Below are 15,728 nucleotides of genomic sequence, written 5' to 3' on the forward strand. Positions count from 1 at the left end.
TTGAACACCTGATGGAATTCAGAGCTACAAGATCTGATAACGGCCCTTTAGACAACTTTAAAAGGGTATGAAAAAAATTCATGGAAGCAGTGGCTACCCATCATATTAGCTAGATGGAACCTCCCTTTGATACCTTTTGAGTATTGAGGCTCAAGGGGGTGGCAGGTTACAGTGGATGAGCGATGGGGTTGTGAGTGTCCTGCATAGTGCAGGGGGTTGGACTGGATGACCCAGGAGATCCCCTCTAACTCTATGATTCCATGAGTCTATGAATTTCATAGACAAATCATGGGTTCGGGCCATTGTTTCCTTGCGCTGTTGGTAGGCTTCCTGGCGGCCGTCCTCCAAAACAAAACTCAGAGCGATATAAACTTCCGGTCTAATCTGAGAAGGGCTCTTGTAATAACAGCTGCCCCTTGAAGAAGAGAACGTGATGAAACTGCTTAGAAGGGATGTGATGCCTCTTGGGGTCTGTAAAAGGAGAAGGGTCATCTGTAGTACGATCAGCTCCCAGGCAGCAGCAGGAGAGTCAGTGGGGCCGGTTGCCACACGTACAGCTGAGTCATGAGCCTCCCTGGTGCTCCACTGTGGTCTACATCCTGGTTTGGTATGCAGCACCACCACCCCCATGCCAAAGAGGGGCTCTGCACTTGTATGGTCATTTGTAACAACTGGCACTGTGGTGTACTTAAGTAATCCTTTGCATTTTCTTTCCTCCTTAGAATCCTCTGGCTGTTGGACTGCAGGGAGCCAGTCTTATGGTGAGGCTTGGGCTCACGTTACAGATGGCTTATGCCTTACGGTGGATGCATTGCTAAGGATTTGAACGTGGAGGGGTGTCCTGTCCACTAGAGAGCCAGTTTGGTGTAGTGGTTAGGAGTGCAGACTTCTAATCTGGCATGCTGGGTTCGATTCTGCACTCCCCCACATGCAGCCAGAAAAGCAGTATATAAGAAACAACTCTTCTTTCTTCCTTCTTCCTCCTTCTTCCTTCTTCCTTCTTCTTCGAGATGTGCCTAGGTCAATTGCCTAGGGTGCCTGCCAGCATTGTTGCCCCACTTCCCAACCCCGCCCACTGCCCAACTGACCCCAGTGGGCAGTAGGCAGGGAGCTTGCTCCTACCTTTCCCCTTCCCCTACAGTGGTAGGAGTGGGTGGTGAGAAGGCAGGCAGTGGCTTCCTTCCCTGCAGAGGGGAAAGGACACAAGAAGGGTGGGCAATCTTGTTGCTGATACACCTTGCCTTGGAAGGGGGGGTGCTGCCCTGTTATGGTGCATGCATGCACCATGCTATTTCCCTGTTCCCTGTGGCGGGGCAGTGAGGAGGGGATGATGGTACCTGAGCAGCTTGGAACTAGCAGTCAATAGATGCAAGAAATGCAGAGGAAAGGGAGGACAAAGTAGAGGTTGAAAGCAGTTAAGCTCCAGGTATCGGTTTGGAACTGGCCGGATGGATTTCGTTGTTGTCCCCTGCGCAGAGGCATTAATTCTTCTGTGCGTTTCCATTGGCTTCTCCCGCCCTCAGGAAACGGTGGAGATCTTGCAGGTGAAAGTCAGCACCCTAGACTTGGCATCCCTGGACCAGGTGGAAGCAAGGCTACAGGTGGGTCAGAGCCATGAGAGTTCCCGTCACCTCCATGTTTGGGCCGCAGGGAGAAGGGCCGGGGGATGCTGGAAGTTCGGCCAAATCCAGTTCTCTAACTGCCTGCCCTTCATCCCCAGAGCGTCTTGGGAAAAGTGAATGAGATTGCCAAACACAAGGCAGCGGTGGAGGACGCAGACACCCAAAGCAAGGTCAGGCTCTGGGGCTGCCCATAACCCACAGGGCTTCATGGCTGCATGCTTGTAATGTCTGTGCATCTCTGGCCTACGCATGGGAAACTGAATGTCTCTGGACTCCCCCTGCTGCTTCAGGGACGCCTCTGCAGCAGCACACAAGAGCTGAGTCTGGACTGAGACTCCCAGAACGGAAGCCAAAAATTCGGAGGGCTTGGGGAAAGAGACGTGTGAATTCTCCTAACCTTGTCTGGGTGGCCCCTGATGATGGTAGGACTGGCTTGCGACATTCCCAGGAAAGAAACTGGGAAGAGGCAAACAGGGACATCCTCTGCCGTGTTGATTGCTTTGCACTGGCCCTGCCACTGGGATGGGGTGGGAGGTGTCAAAGGGATCTATAAGTCCCCCTAAGGCAGCCTTTGTCAACTTTTTTAACCTTGAGAAACCCCTGAAACATTCTTCAGGCTGAGAAACCCAGAAGTGGTGCGATCGTGCAGAATATGATTGGGAAGCAGAGCTGTGGACACGCCTACCCAGGTCCCCTCCCCTTCCCACCCCCTCCAGGCCCATCATTGGCCATTTTTGGGGGGGGGGGAGAATGGGTCAACATGACTATATATCTGGTCATATGACCTGATAAATGTTTAACACATTTAAAAAATATATTAAAATTAAGCAACTCCCATCCATTCAGGCCATCAAGAAACCCCTGGGTTTTACAGAACCCTGGTTGACAAAGTCTGCCCTAAGCAAAATCGGATGCTGTGTCTTCTCCTTCCAGAGGCATGCGAATGGCTTGTTTCAGCCAGTTCACTGTCTCAGGCACGCACATCTTCCATCTGAAGACTGAAGACAGCCGCTGCATGTGTGAATCATTGCAGTGACACCAGGCACTGTCCGCAGTGTTAAATCTGTGACTGGTGGTTCACATCGGCATGTCCCTGCCAGATGTGGCAGGCCTCAAGTGACAGAGTTCCAGCAACAGCAACCTGACTACCTGTTATAGTTGCCAGCATCCAGGGCAACCTGGTGGTTTCTTTGTTCTCTTGTGGGTCTCTGGATTGTGTGTAGAGGGTACAGAGGTGGTAGCAGGCCCGGCTTCCTGTTTTGCCTCCCGCTCCTTCAGAACTTGCCTCCTCCTCCTTCCCGCAGGTGCATCAGCTTTACGAAACCGTGCAGCGCTGGAGCCCGCTGGCCAGCTCCCTCCCCGAGGTGGTGCAGCGCATGGTGACCGTGAGGCAGTTGCACGAGCAAGGTGAGCCTCTGGGCTGCTCGTGAACCGGGCCTGCCTCAGGAGAGCACCTCCACCTTCTGGGCTGGCCTTGTTTCCAGGCTGAACACCTCTGCCTTCACCTCTTGCCCCAAGCTGACTCTGGGTTCTCCTATATTACAGCCATGCAGTTTGGGCAGCTCCTGACTCACCTGGACACTACCCAACAGATGATTGCTAATTCCTTGAAGGACAACGTCACCCTGCTGACCCAGGTAGGACTTTGGGACTGACGTTTCTTCCCGGAAATAAAACAGGAGCAGCGCCTCAAAGACAAACAGTATTTATGCCAGCACAGTGTGTGGGGCAGGGGGGGGGAGTGCCATCACCTCACAGTCAACCGCGTAGAGCAGAGGTGGCTAAACTGTGGTTCTCCAGATGCCCATGGACTACAATTCCCATGTGCCCCTGCTACCCTTTGGCAGCGGATTCCACAAGTTCATCATTCGCTCTGCAAAGAAGCATTTCCTTTTGTCTGTCCTGAACCTCCTACTCATCAGCTTGGGTTCTAGTATTTTGTTTGTTTGTTTACCTACCTACCTGGCTGATTTTTGGGGATCCACCGATAGTTACTCCAGGACCTCAGCCCGGCCTCAACCATATGCCTGGTGGTAGAGCTCCGTCTTGCAGGCCCTGTGGAAAGCTGACAAATCCTGCAGGGCCCGTAGCTCTTCCGGGAGCTCGTTCCACCAGGTGGGGGCCAGGACTGAAAAGGCCCTGGCCCAGGTCGAGGCCAGGCGGATGTCCTGGGAGCCCAGGACAGCCAGCAGATTCATACCCGCAGAGCAAAATGCCCTGTGGGGGGCATAGGCGGACAAGCGGTCCCGCAGATACGCAGGGCCCAAGCCGCGTATAGCCTTAAAGGTTAAAATCAAAACAAAGAAATTAAAAGATGCTTGCTCCTGGGGAGGAAAGCTATGGCAAATCTAGACAGCATCCTAAAAAGCAGAGACATCACCCTGCCAACAAAAGTGCGTTTAGTCAAGGCGATGGTATTCCCAGTTGCAATGTATGGCTGCGAAAGTTGGACCATAAGGAAGGCCGAGCGTCAAAGAATTGAGGCTTTTGAACTCTGGTGCTGGAGAAGACTCTTGCGAGTCCCTTGGACTGCAAGGCCAACAAACCGGTCAGTCTTAGAGGAGATCAGCCCTGACTGCTCCTTAGAAGGCCAGATCCTGAAGATGAAACTCAAATACTTTGGCCACCTCATGAGAAGGAAGGACTCCCTGGAGAAGAGCCTAATGCTGGGAGCGATTGAGGCCAAAAGAAGAAGGGGATGACAGAGAATGAGGTGGCTGGATGGAGTCACTGAAGCAGTCGGTGCAAACTTAAATGGACTCCAGGGAATGGTAGAGGACAGGAGGGCCTGGAGGATCATTGTCCATGGGGTCGCGATGGGTCGGACACGACTTCGCAACTAACAACATGTTTCCACTCTTGGTGATTGGTGCCAGTAGCTGTGGTCATGTGGATAGTCCATCGCTGGTTTCTAAGCTCCTCCTCCATCCGTTTAAGTCGTTTAGCATTGGCGAGTAGCAGGCAGGTGTTCCCCGGTTAGCACGCCCCTGACTGTTCTCCGTGTTTTCCTCCCCAGGTCCAGAAGACGATGAAGGACAACCTCGCCGCCATCGAGGACAACTTTGCCAGCCTGAACGCACGAGTGCAGAAGCTCTCTAAATGAATCCCTCCCTTTAACTCCGATCTAGACCAGGCAGAAACGGTTTGCCCACTGGTCAAAATCCGCACTAACCCCTCTGCCCCTCCCCTCCCTTTCCTTGCGCACTCCGAGTGGGAGCTCAGCCTTCATGCAGGCCGGCGGACTGAGTGCTTCTTGGGTTCTCAGGACGAGCGCTGCCCTCTCCTCCCCTCTCGCGGCGTTTGCTGCTCCCGTGGCAGAAGACCACGCTGCGTTCCCAGTGGGAGGGAGGGGCCATGGCTCAGGAGGGACCCCGTCGGTGCCTAACTTCCTGGGGAGGTGCATTCCCTGCTTGGCCTGCGTGCCTCTGACTAAGAAAGACATTGCTGTCCCTCCACCTGGCATGGAGGCCCATTGTATCGGTGTATAATTATTTACTGTCATTAAACACTTAACGCTGACTGTCGTGTGCCAGGCTTATTGGAGACGAGGAGCGGCTGATCTCTTGGTGCCAGGCTGTCCTTTCTGCTCTCTATTGCAGTCCTCCCATGAACTTCAGTCCTCGTCTGCCTTGACCCAGTTTTGCTCCAAGGGGGTGTGTGTGTGACCACACAAAAGAAGAGTTGGTTCTTATATGCTGCTTTTCTCTACCCGAAGGAGTCTCAAAGCGGCTTCCAGTCACCTTCCTTTTCCTCTTCCCCCAACAAACATGCTGTGAGGGAGGTGAGGCTGAGAGAGCCCTGAGATTACTGAAGAAGAGTTGGTTTTTATATGCTGCTCTTCTCTACCCAAAAGAGTCTCAAAGCAGCTTACATTCTCCTTCCCTTTCCTCTCCCCACAACAGACACCCTGTGAGGGAGCTGAGGCTGAGGGAGCCCTGATATTCCTGCCTTCCCTTTCCTCTCCCCACCACAGACACCCTGTGAGGGAGCTGAGGCTGAGGGAGCCCTGATACTCCTGCCTTCCCTTTCCTCTCCCCACAACAGACACCCTGTGAGGGAGCTGAGGCTGAGGGAGCCCTGATATTCCTGCCTTCCCTTTCCTCTCCCCACAACAGACACCCTGTGAGGGAGGGGAGGCTGAGAGAGCCCTGATATTACTGAAGAAGAAGAGCTGGTTCTCATAAACCACTTTTCTCTACCCGAAGGAGTCTCAAAGCAGCTTACATTCACCTTCCCTTCCTCTCCCCACAACAGACACCCTGTGAGGGAGCTGAGGCTGAGGGAGCCCTGATATCACTGCCTTCCCTTTCCTCTCCCCACAACAGACACCCTGTGAGGGAGGGGAGGCTGAGAGAGCCCTGATATTACTGAAGAAGAAGAGCTGGTTCTCATAAACCACTTTTCTCTACCCGAAGGAGTCTCAAAGCAGCTTACATTCACCTTCCCTTCCTCTCCCCACAACAGACACCCTGTGAGGGAGGTGAGGCTGAGAGAGCCCTGATCTTACTGCTTGGTCAGAACAGCTTCATCAGTGCTGTGGGCAAGTGGGAAATCGAACCCGGCTCGCCAGATTAGAAGTCCGCACTCCTAACTATTACACCAAGGTGGGAACCAGGAAAAGTAGCCGGGGAGGGGGGGGGAAGTGGTTGGTATCCATGCGCACCAAATTGTGGACCCCTACCTAGGACAAAGGGTAGCATTAAAAAAATGTCATAGGTAGGGAGAGAATTTACATAAGGGGCCGTGAAGACCGGCAGGCCCCACAGGATCCCCTTGATGGACATCCCCAACATTCCCACTCTGCAACCTCTTCAAAGAGGATTTGAAAAGATCCCCCTGAACGGTCTGCTGAGCGGGGACCCTCCCGTCAAGACCAAATCCCGTCAGCCTCTTCTTTTAAATACATATTTTAATACTTGATACAAAACACACACCCCAAAAAATAAACAAATAAAGAAACAGTAACTTCAATCTAAGCGTCAAAATATTTTCATCTGTTAAATTAAAAGTTCGCTCCCATAGAAAAGCTACAATTCACAATTGTGTAAATTTTTCTTTTCTTTTTTTTTTACAAAACAAAATTTAAGCTCAAAAAAGGAAAATATTTCTCCACCTCCCCCCTCCCATTCCTCTTCTTCTTTTTCTTTATACAAAAACAAAGGCCGAAGTTGGTTGGTTGAAGGGCGGGGGAGGGACCGGGGTGGGGGGGGTGGGGGGGTGGGGGGGGGAGGACAGCGCAACCTGTACAGTATCTACACAGTGCTTTTGCATAATGCTTGGAGAGTCGCAACCAGGCAGGTGGAGCATTTTGGTCTTTCACAGATGAGAGGAAATGTAGTGTGTTTTGTGTGTGTGGTTTGGGGGCATGGGAGGGACAAGCCGATGAAAGCGGGGTGGGGGGCGGGGCGGGGAGAGTTGCTCTGACCAATTTGGATCCATTTATACTCTTAAGCCAGGGGTAGTGAAACTGCGGCCGTCCAGATGTCCATGGACTACGATTCCCACGAGCCCCTGCCTGCGTTTGCGGGCAGGGGCTCGTGGGAATTGTAGTCCATGGACATCTGGACGGCCGCAGTTTCACTACCCCTGCTCTAAGCCCAAAGGTCTCCTCCTAAACCTCCTCCGCGCACCCCCGAAGATCACCTGAGCATCCTTTTGAGAATTACATGGGGGGAGTGGGGCTGAAGAGGACATGCAGCTGAGGCCGGGTGAGCAGGTTTCCACTGGAAGTCCTACCAACCCCAGGGCCCTCCGTGGACCCCGGAAGGAAGCAGATCCTTCCTCCCGCCAGGCTCTTCCTTAACGCCGCTCTATTCCAGCGGCTTCTCCACGGCGGAAGCTGCATTGCGGGATGGGTGCGGGTGGAGTTGCCCAGCAATCGACGGGAGGGGACCCTCCCCCCGAGCGAGCGTGGCTTATTCTCCTTATTGCTTTTGTACCTTCAGCGCTGAGGCCGGGGTGGGGGGCGGGTGGGGGGATGGGGTCCATTCTGTGTGTGGGCATTTGGCGAGGCAGAAAAGACGGGCGGGCGGGGGGAGAACGAGACCGATTTCTTGTATTAAACCCTGAGCCAGTTCCTACCCGGGTGCTGCCGCGCACGCAGGTCTGAGGTAAGGTGGGAGGCAGAAGGGCAGAGATCACCCCTTCCTGGAGCGCGCGGCCCTTGCTACTCCTGCAGAGGTTCTGAGACCGAAAAAGGGGGGGGGAGGGATTTGCCAGGGTGGGGAGATTTGCACGCTGGGGGAGAGGCAAAAGAGGATGTTTCACTACTCCCCCCTTCCCTCCGTGCTGCAAAAATGGCTTCCCGAAGTGCTACGGGTGTGTCCAGCTCTGGGGCCCCCTTCTGCCCCTCCCCTCCCGGATAATGCGAAGAGCAGAGCCGCACCTTGTGCTTTCAGGGGTGCCCCTTGGGGGGGTTCGGGGCCCAGGCAACTGGTGAAGCTACAACACATTCAAGGCTAAAGCGCCGGGAGCCCGGCAGCAGCGATGGCAGCTCCACCCGGCTGGGGCTTCCCTTCGCGCCCCGCCGTGTCCCGCCCAGGCACGTGTGCAACGGGGGAGCTGGGCCGCAGAGATGAATCGGAGGGGCCGGGTGGGAGGGGAGAGAAGGGAGGTGGGTGGGAGGTCCTAAGGCTCTGTTTGCGTAGATGGCGACAGTGGTGGGTGCCCCCTCGGTTCCACGGCGCTGTTAGGTCGGCAGCTTCCTCCTCCTGTTTTTGGCCGGCCGGCCGGGCCGTGGCCGCCGTACGACAGTGTAGTCAACCTAACAGCAGCAGAGAGGAAGAAGGGTTAAAGCAGCATGGAAGGGGGGAGAAACATTGGAAATACAGAGGGGGAATTCTTGCCTATTTGCAAGTAATGCTATGTGTTGTGGGAATTCCCAAGTAGGTGGGAATTCCGAAGTAAGTAGTTACTAGTGTCTGTGGTTTATCACAAGAGGGCAGGACGTAATTTAAGTTAAGATTTGCCTTGGAACAGGGAGGTTAAGGCAAGTGGAGGAGACTAAAGGGGAGAATTTGTGGACAAGAAGAGTTGGTTTTTAGACCCTGCTTTTCACTATCTGAAGGAGTCTCAAAGCAGCTCACAACTGCCTTCCTGTCCTCTCCCCACAACAACAGCTACCCTGTGAGGGAGGTGGGGCCTGAGATAGCACTATCAGGACTGTGATGAGCCCAGGGTCACCCAGCTGGCTGCGCGTGGAGGAGCGGGGAATCAAACCCGGCTCGCCAGATTAGAGGCCGCCACTTGTAAGCATGACACCAAGCTGCCAAGGTCAGCAAATGGGGTTCAAAGCCCCCCCTCCCCAAGTTTCTTTGGGGCCAGGCTCACGTCGGTTTAGGAAATGTTCTACTGCCTGCGTAGCAATCCCCAAACCATCTTTAGACATTTTAAAACAGAGGCCGGATAGCCATCTGACGGAGAGGCTGATTCTGTGAAGGCTCAAGGAGGTGGCAGGTGACAGTGGAGGAGCGATAGGGTTGTGAGTGTCCTGCATAGTGCAGGGGGTTGGACTAGATGACCCAGGAGGTCCCTTCCAACTCTATGATTCTATGATTCTAAATTCCGTCTCAACATCCGGAAGAAGTTCCTGACAGTTAGAGCAGTTCCTCAGTGGAACAGGCTTTCTCGGGAGGTGGTGGGTTCTCCATCTTTGGAGATTTTTAAACAGAGGCTGGAGAGCCATCTGACGGAGAGGCTGATTCTGTGAAGGCTCAAGGAGGTGGCAGGTGACAGTGGAGGAGCGATAGGGTTGTGAGTGTCCTGCATAGTGCAGGGGGTTGGACTAGATGGCCCAGGAGGTCCCTTCCAACTCTATGATTCTATGACTCTATGAACTGCCTGGGAAGACACTGTGAGTGCACCCCAGCAACCTTTTGAAACAGGGTTGAAACACATACATTCATGATCCGTTTTTAGCATCCCCCGTTTCTGGAACTTACCAATGGGCTGGGCCCCGGATCTGCACTGGGACCCCGGATCCGCGTAGGCTCAGGTCGGGTGCTAGGCCGGGTGCCGCTGCAGAGACCAAGAGAGGGTTAATGAGGGTGACATTGAAAGTCTGTGATGGCGAAGAATAGCTGCTAATAACACGAAACAGCCTTTCTCAACTTTTTTAACCACTGAGAAACCTCTGAAACATTCTCCAGGCTTGGAGAAACTCCAGAAGTGGCGCAATCATGCAGAATAGGGTTGGGAAGCAGAGCTGTGGACATGCTCAACTGGAGCCCCTCCCCCTCCCACCCTCTCCAGGCCCAACATTGGCCATTTTGGGACGGCGGGGGGCCGATCAACATGACCATATTCATATCTTCCAATAAATAACATCTTTTAAAAATATATTAAAATGAATTAATTCCCACCCATTTGGGAAACCCTTCCAGGGTCGTCAAGAAACCCCAGGATTTCACAAAACTCTGGCTGAGAAAGCCTGTCGTAGGTTCACAGGTGTAGGTCCTTCATGTCACCTGTTCCTGTACTGGAAATTTATTATTATTATTATTATTATTATTATTATTATTATTATTATTATTATTATTATTATTATTATTATTTCAATTTATTTCCTGCTACTCCCAAATGGGTCATAGTGGGTTACAGTGTCTTAAAACCCCATTAAAACTCCCATTAAAAGACTTAAAAATATCACAGCATGGCGGCACAATAATAAAATCCCCTTTCTACCCCCCTTCCTAAAAAGGGGGGGGGTGGAGGAGAAGGAGGCCAACGATGTTCAAGAAGAAGACCGGGGGAGAGCAGTCGGTGTACCACCGCAGCCCCAGCCTCAACCATAGACCTGGCGGAAGAGCTCCGTCTTGCAGGCCCTGCGGAAAGTTAAAAGATCCCGTAGGGCCCGCAGCTCTCCCGGGAGCTCATTCCACCAGGTCGGGGCCAGGACCGAAAAGGCCCTGGCCCTGGTCAAGGCTAGGCGTGCTTCCCTAGGGCCGAGAATGACCAGAAGATTCTCACTCGCAGAGTGCAGAGCCCTGCGGGGGGCATAGGGCGGTAGGCGGTCCCTCAGGTATGTGGGTCCCAGCCTGCGTAAATGCCAGGGGGCCGAACCTGGGACTGTCTGCTTTAATAGAAGGCGCCCTCCTACTGAGCTGACCGTTCATCACCCATTCCAGCTTTAGCTTTTGCCATTTGCCCTTCGTGGGCCCCACTTCCCCGCGGGCGAAGGGCACTCACCTGCTTTTCCTTCTCCGGCCACGTCGGGACGGTCGCCTTCCTGGAGGGCCCTGTGAGAAGGATGACGGGAAGAAGGTGAAAATGGGCACCACCTTCTTCTTGCAAAAGTCCCAAGTGACTGATCAATTAATCCAGCGTCCCCTTCTACAAAGGGCCCAAAGGGGTTACACCATCTGGGTTCCTCATCCACCCACTCCTCGGGAACCCTGAAAAGCCATTTCTGTAAGGCCCAATTTACACGAGGGGACTTCAAAAAGTTCCCACACTTAGATTTTCATTGGAAACAGTGAGGGCGGGAGAAAAAGTAATGGGTCATGTCTTAAGTGTGTCATGTGACCAGTCTGTCCGGCAAGCCGACTGACCTTGCGGTAACAGTATAAGAGTCGTCACACTGTGGTGAACATAGCTGCGAATCTGATAACCTGCACCAAAGAGGAACGGTGTTCTGCCAGATTCAAATGGGTAGCCGTGTTGGTCTGAAGTAGCACAATAAAATCAGAGTCCAGTAGCACCTTTAAGACCAACAAAGATTTATTCAAGGCCTGAGCTTTCAAGTGCAAGCACTCTTTGTCAGACTAAGGGTGGTGGAAGGGTGCTTGCACTCGAAAGCTCACGCCTTGAATAAATCGTTGTTGGTCTTATAGGTGCTACTGGACTCTGATTTTAGTGTTCTGTCATATACTTTTTGTGGGCAGAACACATGCTGGGAGCACAAATTCAACTCCGTGTGCGTGCTCAGTATGGGGATAAAGTTCTCTCTCTCTTAGAGTCGTCTACGAAATGTTCAAAAATGGCCGTACTAATGCAACGGATGCAGAGTGCTCTGGATGTCCACACAAAGGGTACGGCAGAATTCTGTTCCTCTTTGGTGCAATTTATCCGTTTCGCAGCCATCTTCACAACAGCGTGACAACTCTTATACTAAATTGCAAAGTCGGCCAGCTTGCCAGACAGGCATGTCACATGATGCACAGACACGACCAATTACTCCTCCTCCTCCTCCCGCCCTCATCGTTTTCAACGAAAAGATAAAAGTGCGGAAACTTTCTGAAGCCCCCCTGTAAATACAGCCTGGGTCCCAAAACACAAAAGAGGGCAGGGCAGGGCAGGGCAGGGCAGGGCAGGGCAGGGCAGGGCAGGGCAGGGCAGGGCAGGGCAGGGCAGGGCAGGGCAGGGCAGGGCAGGGCAGGGCAGGGCAGGGCAGGGCAGGGCAGGGCAGGGCAGGGCAGGGCAGGGCAGGGCAAGCCATGAGGGGGGTGGGCTGGCCCAGGGCCCACCTTCAGAAGTTTCCAGACCCAGTTTTGGGTGCCAACTCACAAGTTGTGAAGCATAAGTTTAGATGGCACCACAGTGGTCTCCAGGAGTCGTTCAATTCGGCTACAGACTGAAAAAGGAACTCTTAGTGAGGTCCTTCCAAGGAGGGGAAGAGGTCTCAAATTATAGGCGACTGACAGCCTTGGTGAGTCAGCACCTGGAGTCCTGTGTGCAGTTCTGGAGGCCTCACTGCAAAATGGAGAGGGTGCAGAGGAGAGTGAAGAGGATGATCTGGGGCCAAGGGACCAAGCCCTATGAAGATAGGTTGAGGGACTTGGGAATGTTCAGCCTGGAGAAAAGGAGGTTGAGAGGGGACATGATAGCCCTCTTTAAGTATTGGAAAGATTCTCACTTGGGGGAGGGCAGGGAAAGGTTCCCGTTGGCTGCAGAAGACCCACAGTAATGGCTTTAAACTATATGGAGAACGATATCATTTAGAAATCAGGAAAACAATTTTCACAGGTAGCTCAGCAGTGGAATAGGCTGCCTAAAGAGGGGTGAGCTCCCCCTCACTGGTGGTCTTCAAGCAGCGGCTGGACAGAGACTTATCTGGATGGTTCAGGCGGATCCTGCATTGGGGATTCGACTAGTTGGCCTGTCTGGCCCCTCCCAACTCTATGATTGTACACTTAGATGAAAAAGGCCATAGAGTTCAGGAGTCTGTTTCTAGACCAGGCTGGCTGGATAATCTAAGGCAGCTCCCAAACGCACACGATGCTGAGGTGATCCCATTGGTCCTAAGCAACTAGAAATCACAGGCGTGCTGCCTCAGAAGACGGAGTTGGATCTTTCCAGAGACACTCATTTCCTGCCCATCTTTATCTCGTGCTCCAGCCCCGGACCTACCTTGATCTCCTGCACCGCAAACGCCCCTGCTTGGCCATCCGTGCTGCCGGCCACCATCTCTCCATTGCAGCGCCAGGCAGGGTGGGACGGGTGTCCCGTGCCCAACTCCGGGAGCTGGCCGTTGAAGTGCCGTCTGCCCCTGCCCCGCCCTCCGCCACGCCGTCCGGACTTGCCGCCCCGCCCCGGTCCACGTGGGAGGCTGCTGCCCGAGTCCCCGTTCAGCTCTTCGGAGCTGCGGCGGGGTCGCTTCAGGGGGGAGCCGCCGGCCTCCTGCCCCAGAGGGGCCTCCTGCGGTCCTGGCCTGGCTGGCTCGAGGGTGCTGCTGGGCGTCTCTAAGGCACTTGTGGGGGCAGTGTCCGTGCAGGGGGGCAACACAGTGCTGTGGCTGGGCTCGGCCTCCGGCGTGGGGGGGACGCTGGGCAGAGTGGGGGCTGGAGCGTCACTCGGCAGCACCGGCTTCTCCGGGGTGCCAAAGCCAGGGCTCAGCTGGCAAAGACAAAGAAGAGAAATCCATTAGAGTGCCGCCTCCCCCGAGGCCGAATCCTGCCCCAAAGGTCAAATGGCTAAACCAGCCTTTCTTAATTTTTTTTGCTTTTGAGAAATATTCTTCAGGCTTTGAGAAACCCCAGAAGTGACGCGATTGTGCAGAATCTGGTTGGGAAGCACAGCTGTGGACACGCCCACCCGGGGCCCCTCCCCTTCCAGGCCCATCACTGGCCATTTTGGGAGGAGGGGGAGGGTCAACACAGCCATATAACTAAAAAGTTTAATGACTAAACTGTGGCTGTCACAGCGTGAGAAGGCAAGAGTCACTGGCAAAGAGAATGACGCCAGGAAAAGCGAAGGCGACAGAAAGAGGAAGGAGATGTTTTTTTATACCCCACTTTTCACTACCTGAAGGAGTCCCTAAGCCACTTCCAAACACCTTTCCTCTCCCCACAACTGACACTCTATGAAGTAGGTGGGGCTGACAGAGCTCCAAGAGAACAGTTCTGTGAAACAGCTCAAAGAGAACTGTGATTGGCCCAAGGTCACCAGCTGACTGCATGTAGAGGAGGAGTGGGGAATCAAGCCCTGCTCTTAGCCTATCAAGCCCTGCTCTTGGCCAATCAAGCCCTGCTCTTGGCCAATCAAGCCCTGCTCTTGGCCAATCAAGCCCCGCTCTTAGCTTATCAAGCCCCACTCTTAGCCACTTGACCATGCTGGCTCTCAAGACCCGGCATGAGGTGGAGGGACTCCACGAGGGCCCTCGCTTTGCATGACCTTAGCAAGGTTGTTGACAACAGGACATTCTGGAAGGCGTTAATTCACAGGGTCGCCGTAAACCCGAAACCAGGTCACCAATTCTGGGATGAAAAGGCTCCTCCCCAAAGTTCTTGAAACTCAAACCCATTTTTATTACACCCTTTCACCAAGAAGCTTCCCCGTCTAATCCTCTCCAAACAACCCTGCAGGGTAGGTTAGACAGAGAGTGGGCTTAATAGGTGAAAGAGAATTTGAAACCAGGTTTCTTAGTCCAACGCTCTAATCCAGGAGCCCCCAGCCCTGATGAGCCAGTGGGAGTTTTCTGAATTTTTTTTAATACAGCGGGCAACTCTGGGTAGTTTGGGGTCTTGGTACAAAGCTCTCCTACCCTCGCAGGGATGTTGTTAGGAAGAACTGGGGTGTGGAGGCATGCAAAAGCACTCAAGCTCCTTAGGGGGATAAAATGAGAAATAATTATCCCAAGCCCTGCCTTGGCTAGCCTGATCTCATCAGATTTCAGGAACTAGCTTGGTGGAGCGGCTCAAAGCGGCAGCCTCTAATCCTGAGAACTGGGTTTGATTCCCCCACCTGCAGCCACCTGAGTGACCGTGGACTGGTCTCAGAGCTATTCTCACACAGCAGTTCTGTCAGAGCTCTCTCAGCCCCACCTGCCTCACAGGGTGTGGGTTGTGGGGAAAGGAAGGGAAGGGAAGGCGATTGCAAACCGCTTGGAGACTCCTTCGGGTTGTGAAAAGTGGGGTGTAAAAAGCAACCCTTCTTCTTCCTCCGAGATCAGCCCCACTTAGGATTTGGATGGGAGACGACCAGGAAGTCTGCAGTTGCTCTGCAAAAGCAGACAAAGGAAAATCAACTCTCGTAATTTGGCTGCCGTTGAGGGTAGCTTAAATGCCCAATTATCTCACCCTTGCCGACTCAGAAAGCTTGGATGTTGCAGTCAAAGAGTGCAGAACGCATCAGGTTCATGCAGCATTTTTCAAGTGCGTATTTCCACGTAAAATATGTCAATGCCTTCCAAGCACGGTAAGCGTGCTCTTTGAACACCCAGCCACGGCCACCCCCGCCCCTTTAGCCGGATATTGGCCTTACTTGCAAGCTCTGGAGCAGGCAGGCCAGGGGGTTGGAGCCTGTTAAGAGGGGCAGCTGTCCTTGGAAAAGCTGGAGTCCCAGGGGCCCTTGCAGGTTGGGGGGCAGGAGGGGCTGCTGGGCCTGAAGCAGGGGGCTGCCAATCAAGGAGGGTCCTGGGGCGGAGCTCAGCGCCGACAGATCACCTGGAGGAGACAGAAGACGAGGGTGTTAATTCAACAGGCTTGACAGACAATGGGCCCAAAGCACCAGCCAGAGGGATCAATAATATGTGTTTAGCCTTTCCCCAGGTTAGGAAGGAGAGACTGCAAAGGCAAGAGCCAAATAGGCCTGCCCTTGGCTTCCATTCCCTGCTCCTGGCCTGGGAGGCACAAGGACACTGCAGGACCCTTCCACCTGCTACCTGCTGGG

General features: G+C 53.6%; 2 protein-coding genes across 3 annotated transcripts in view; one reads left to right on the forward strand and one right to left on the reverse strand.

Annotated features, from left to right (window-relative positions):
* Positions 1 to 5,141, forward strand: part of DCTN2 (dynactin subunit 2) — a 55,582-nt gene extending 50,441 nt beyond the window's left edge. The window contains exons 9-14 of the mRNA XM_077329188.1: positions 723 to 761; positions 1,524 to 1,601; positions 1,721 to 1,792; positions 2,927 to 3,029; positions 3,168 to 3,259; positions 4,639 to 5,141. Coding sequence (XP_077185303.1) covers positions 723 to 761; positions 1,524 to 1,601; positions 1,721 to 1,792; positions 2,927 to 3,029; positions 3,168 to 3,259; positions 4,639 to 4,725 — 471 coding nt within the window. The 3' untranslated portion in view covers positions 4,726 to 5,141. The remainder of the gene's footprint in view (positions 1 to 722; positions 762 to 1,523; positions 1,602 to 1,720; positions 1,793 to 2,926; positions 3,030 to 3,167; positions 3,260 to 4,638) is intronic.
* Positions 5,142 to 7,181: 2,040 nt separating this feature from the next.
* Positions 7,182 to 15,728, reverse strand: part of MBD6 (methyl-CpG binding domain protein 6) — a 41,995-nt gene continuing 33,448 nt past the window's right edge. For both annotated transcript variants that reach the window (XM_077329191.1, XM_077329190.1), the window contains exons 9-13: positions 15,321 to 15,502; positions 12,969 to 13,454; positions 10,809 to 10,858; positions 9,563 to 9,638; positions 7,182 to 8,385 (exon numbers count right to left, since the gene is read on the reverse strand). In XM_077329191.1, coding sequence (XP_077185306.1) covers positions 8,311 to 8,385; positions 9,563 to 9,638; positions 10,809 to 10,858; positions 12,969 to 13,454; positions 15,321 to 15,502 — 869 coding nt within the window. In that variant the 3' untranslated portion in view covers positions 7,182 to 8,310. The remainder of the gene's footprint in view (positions 8,386 to 9,562; positions 9,639 to 10,808; positions 10,859 to 12,968; positions 13,455 to 15,320; positions 15,503 to 15,728) is intronic.

Source organism: Paroedura picta, chromosome 3 (genome assembly GCF_049243985.1).
Source record: "Paroedura picta isolate Pp20150507F chromosome 3, Ppicta_v3.0, whole genome shotgun sequence".
Lineage (NCBI taxonomy): Eukaryota > Metazoa > Chordata > Lepidosauria > Squamata > Gekkonidae > Paroedura > Paroedura picta.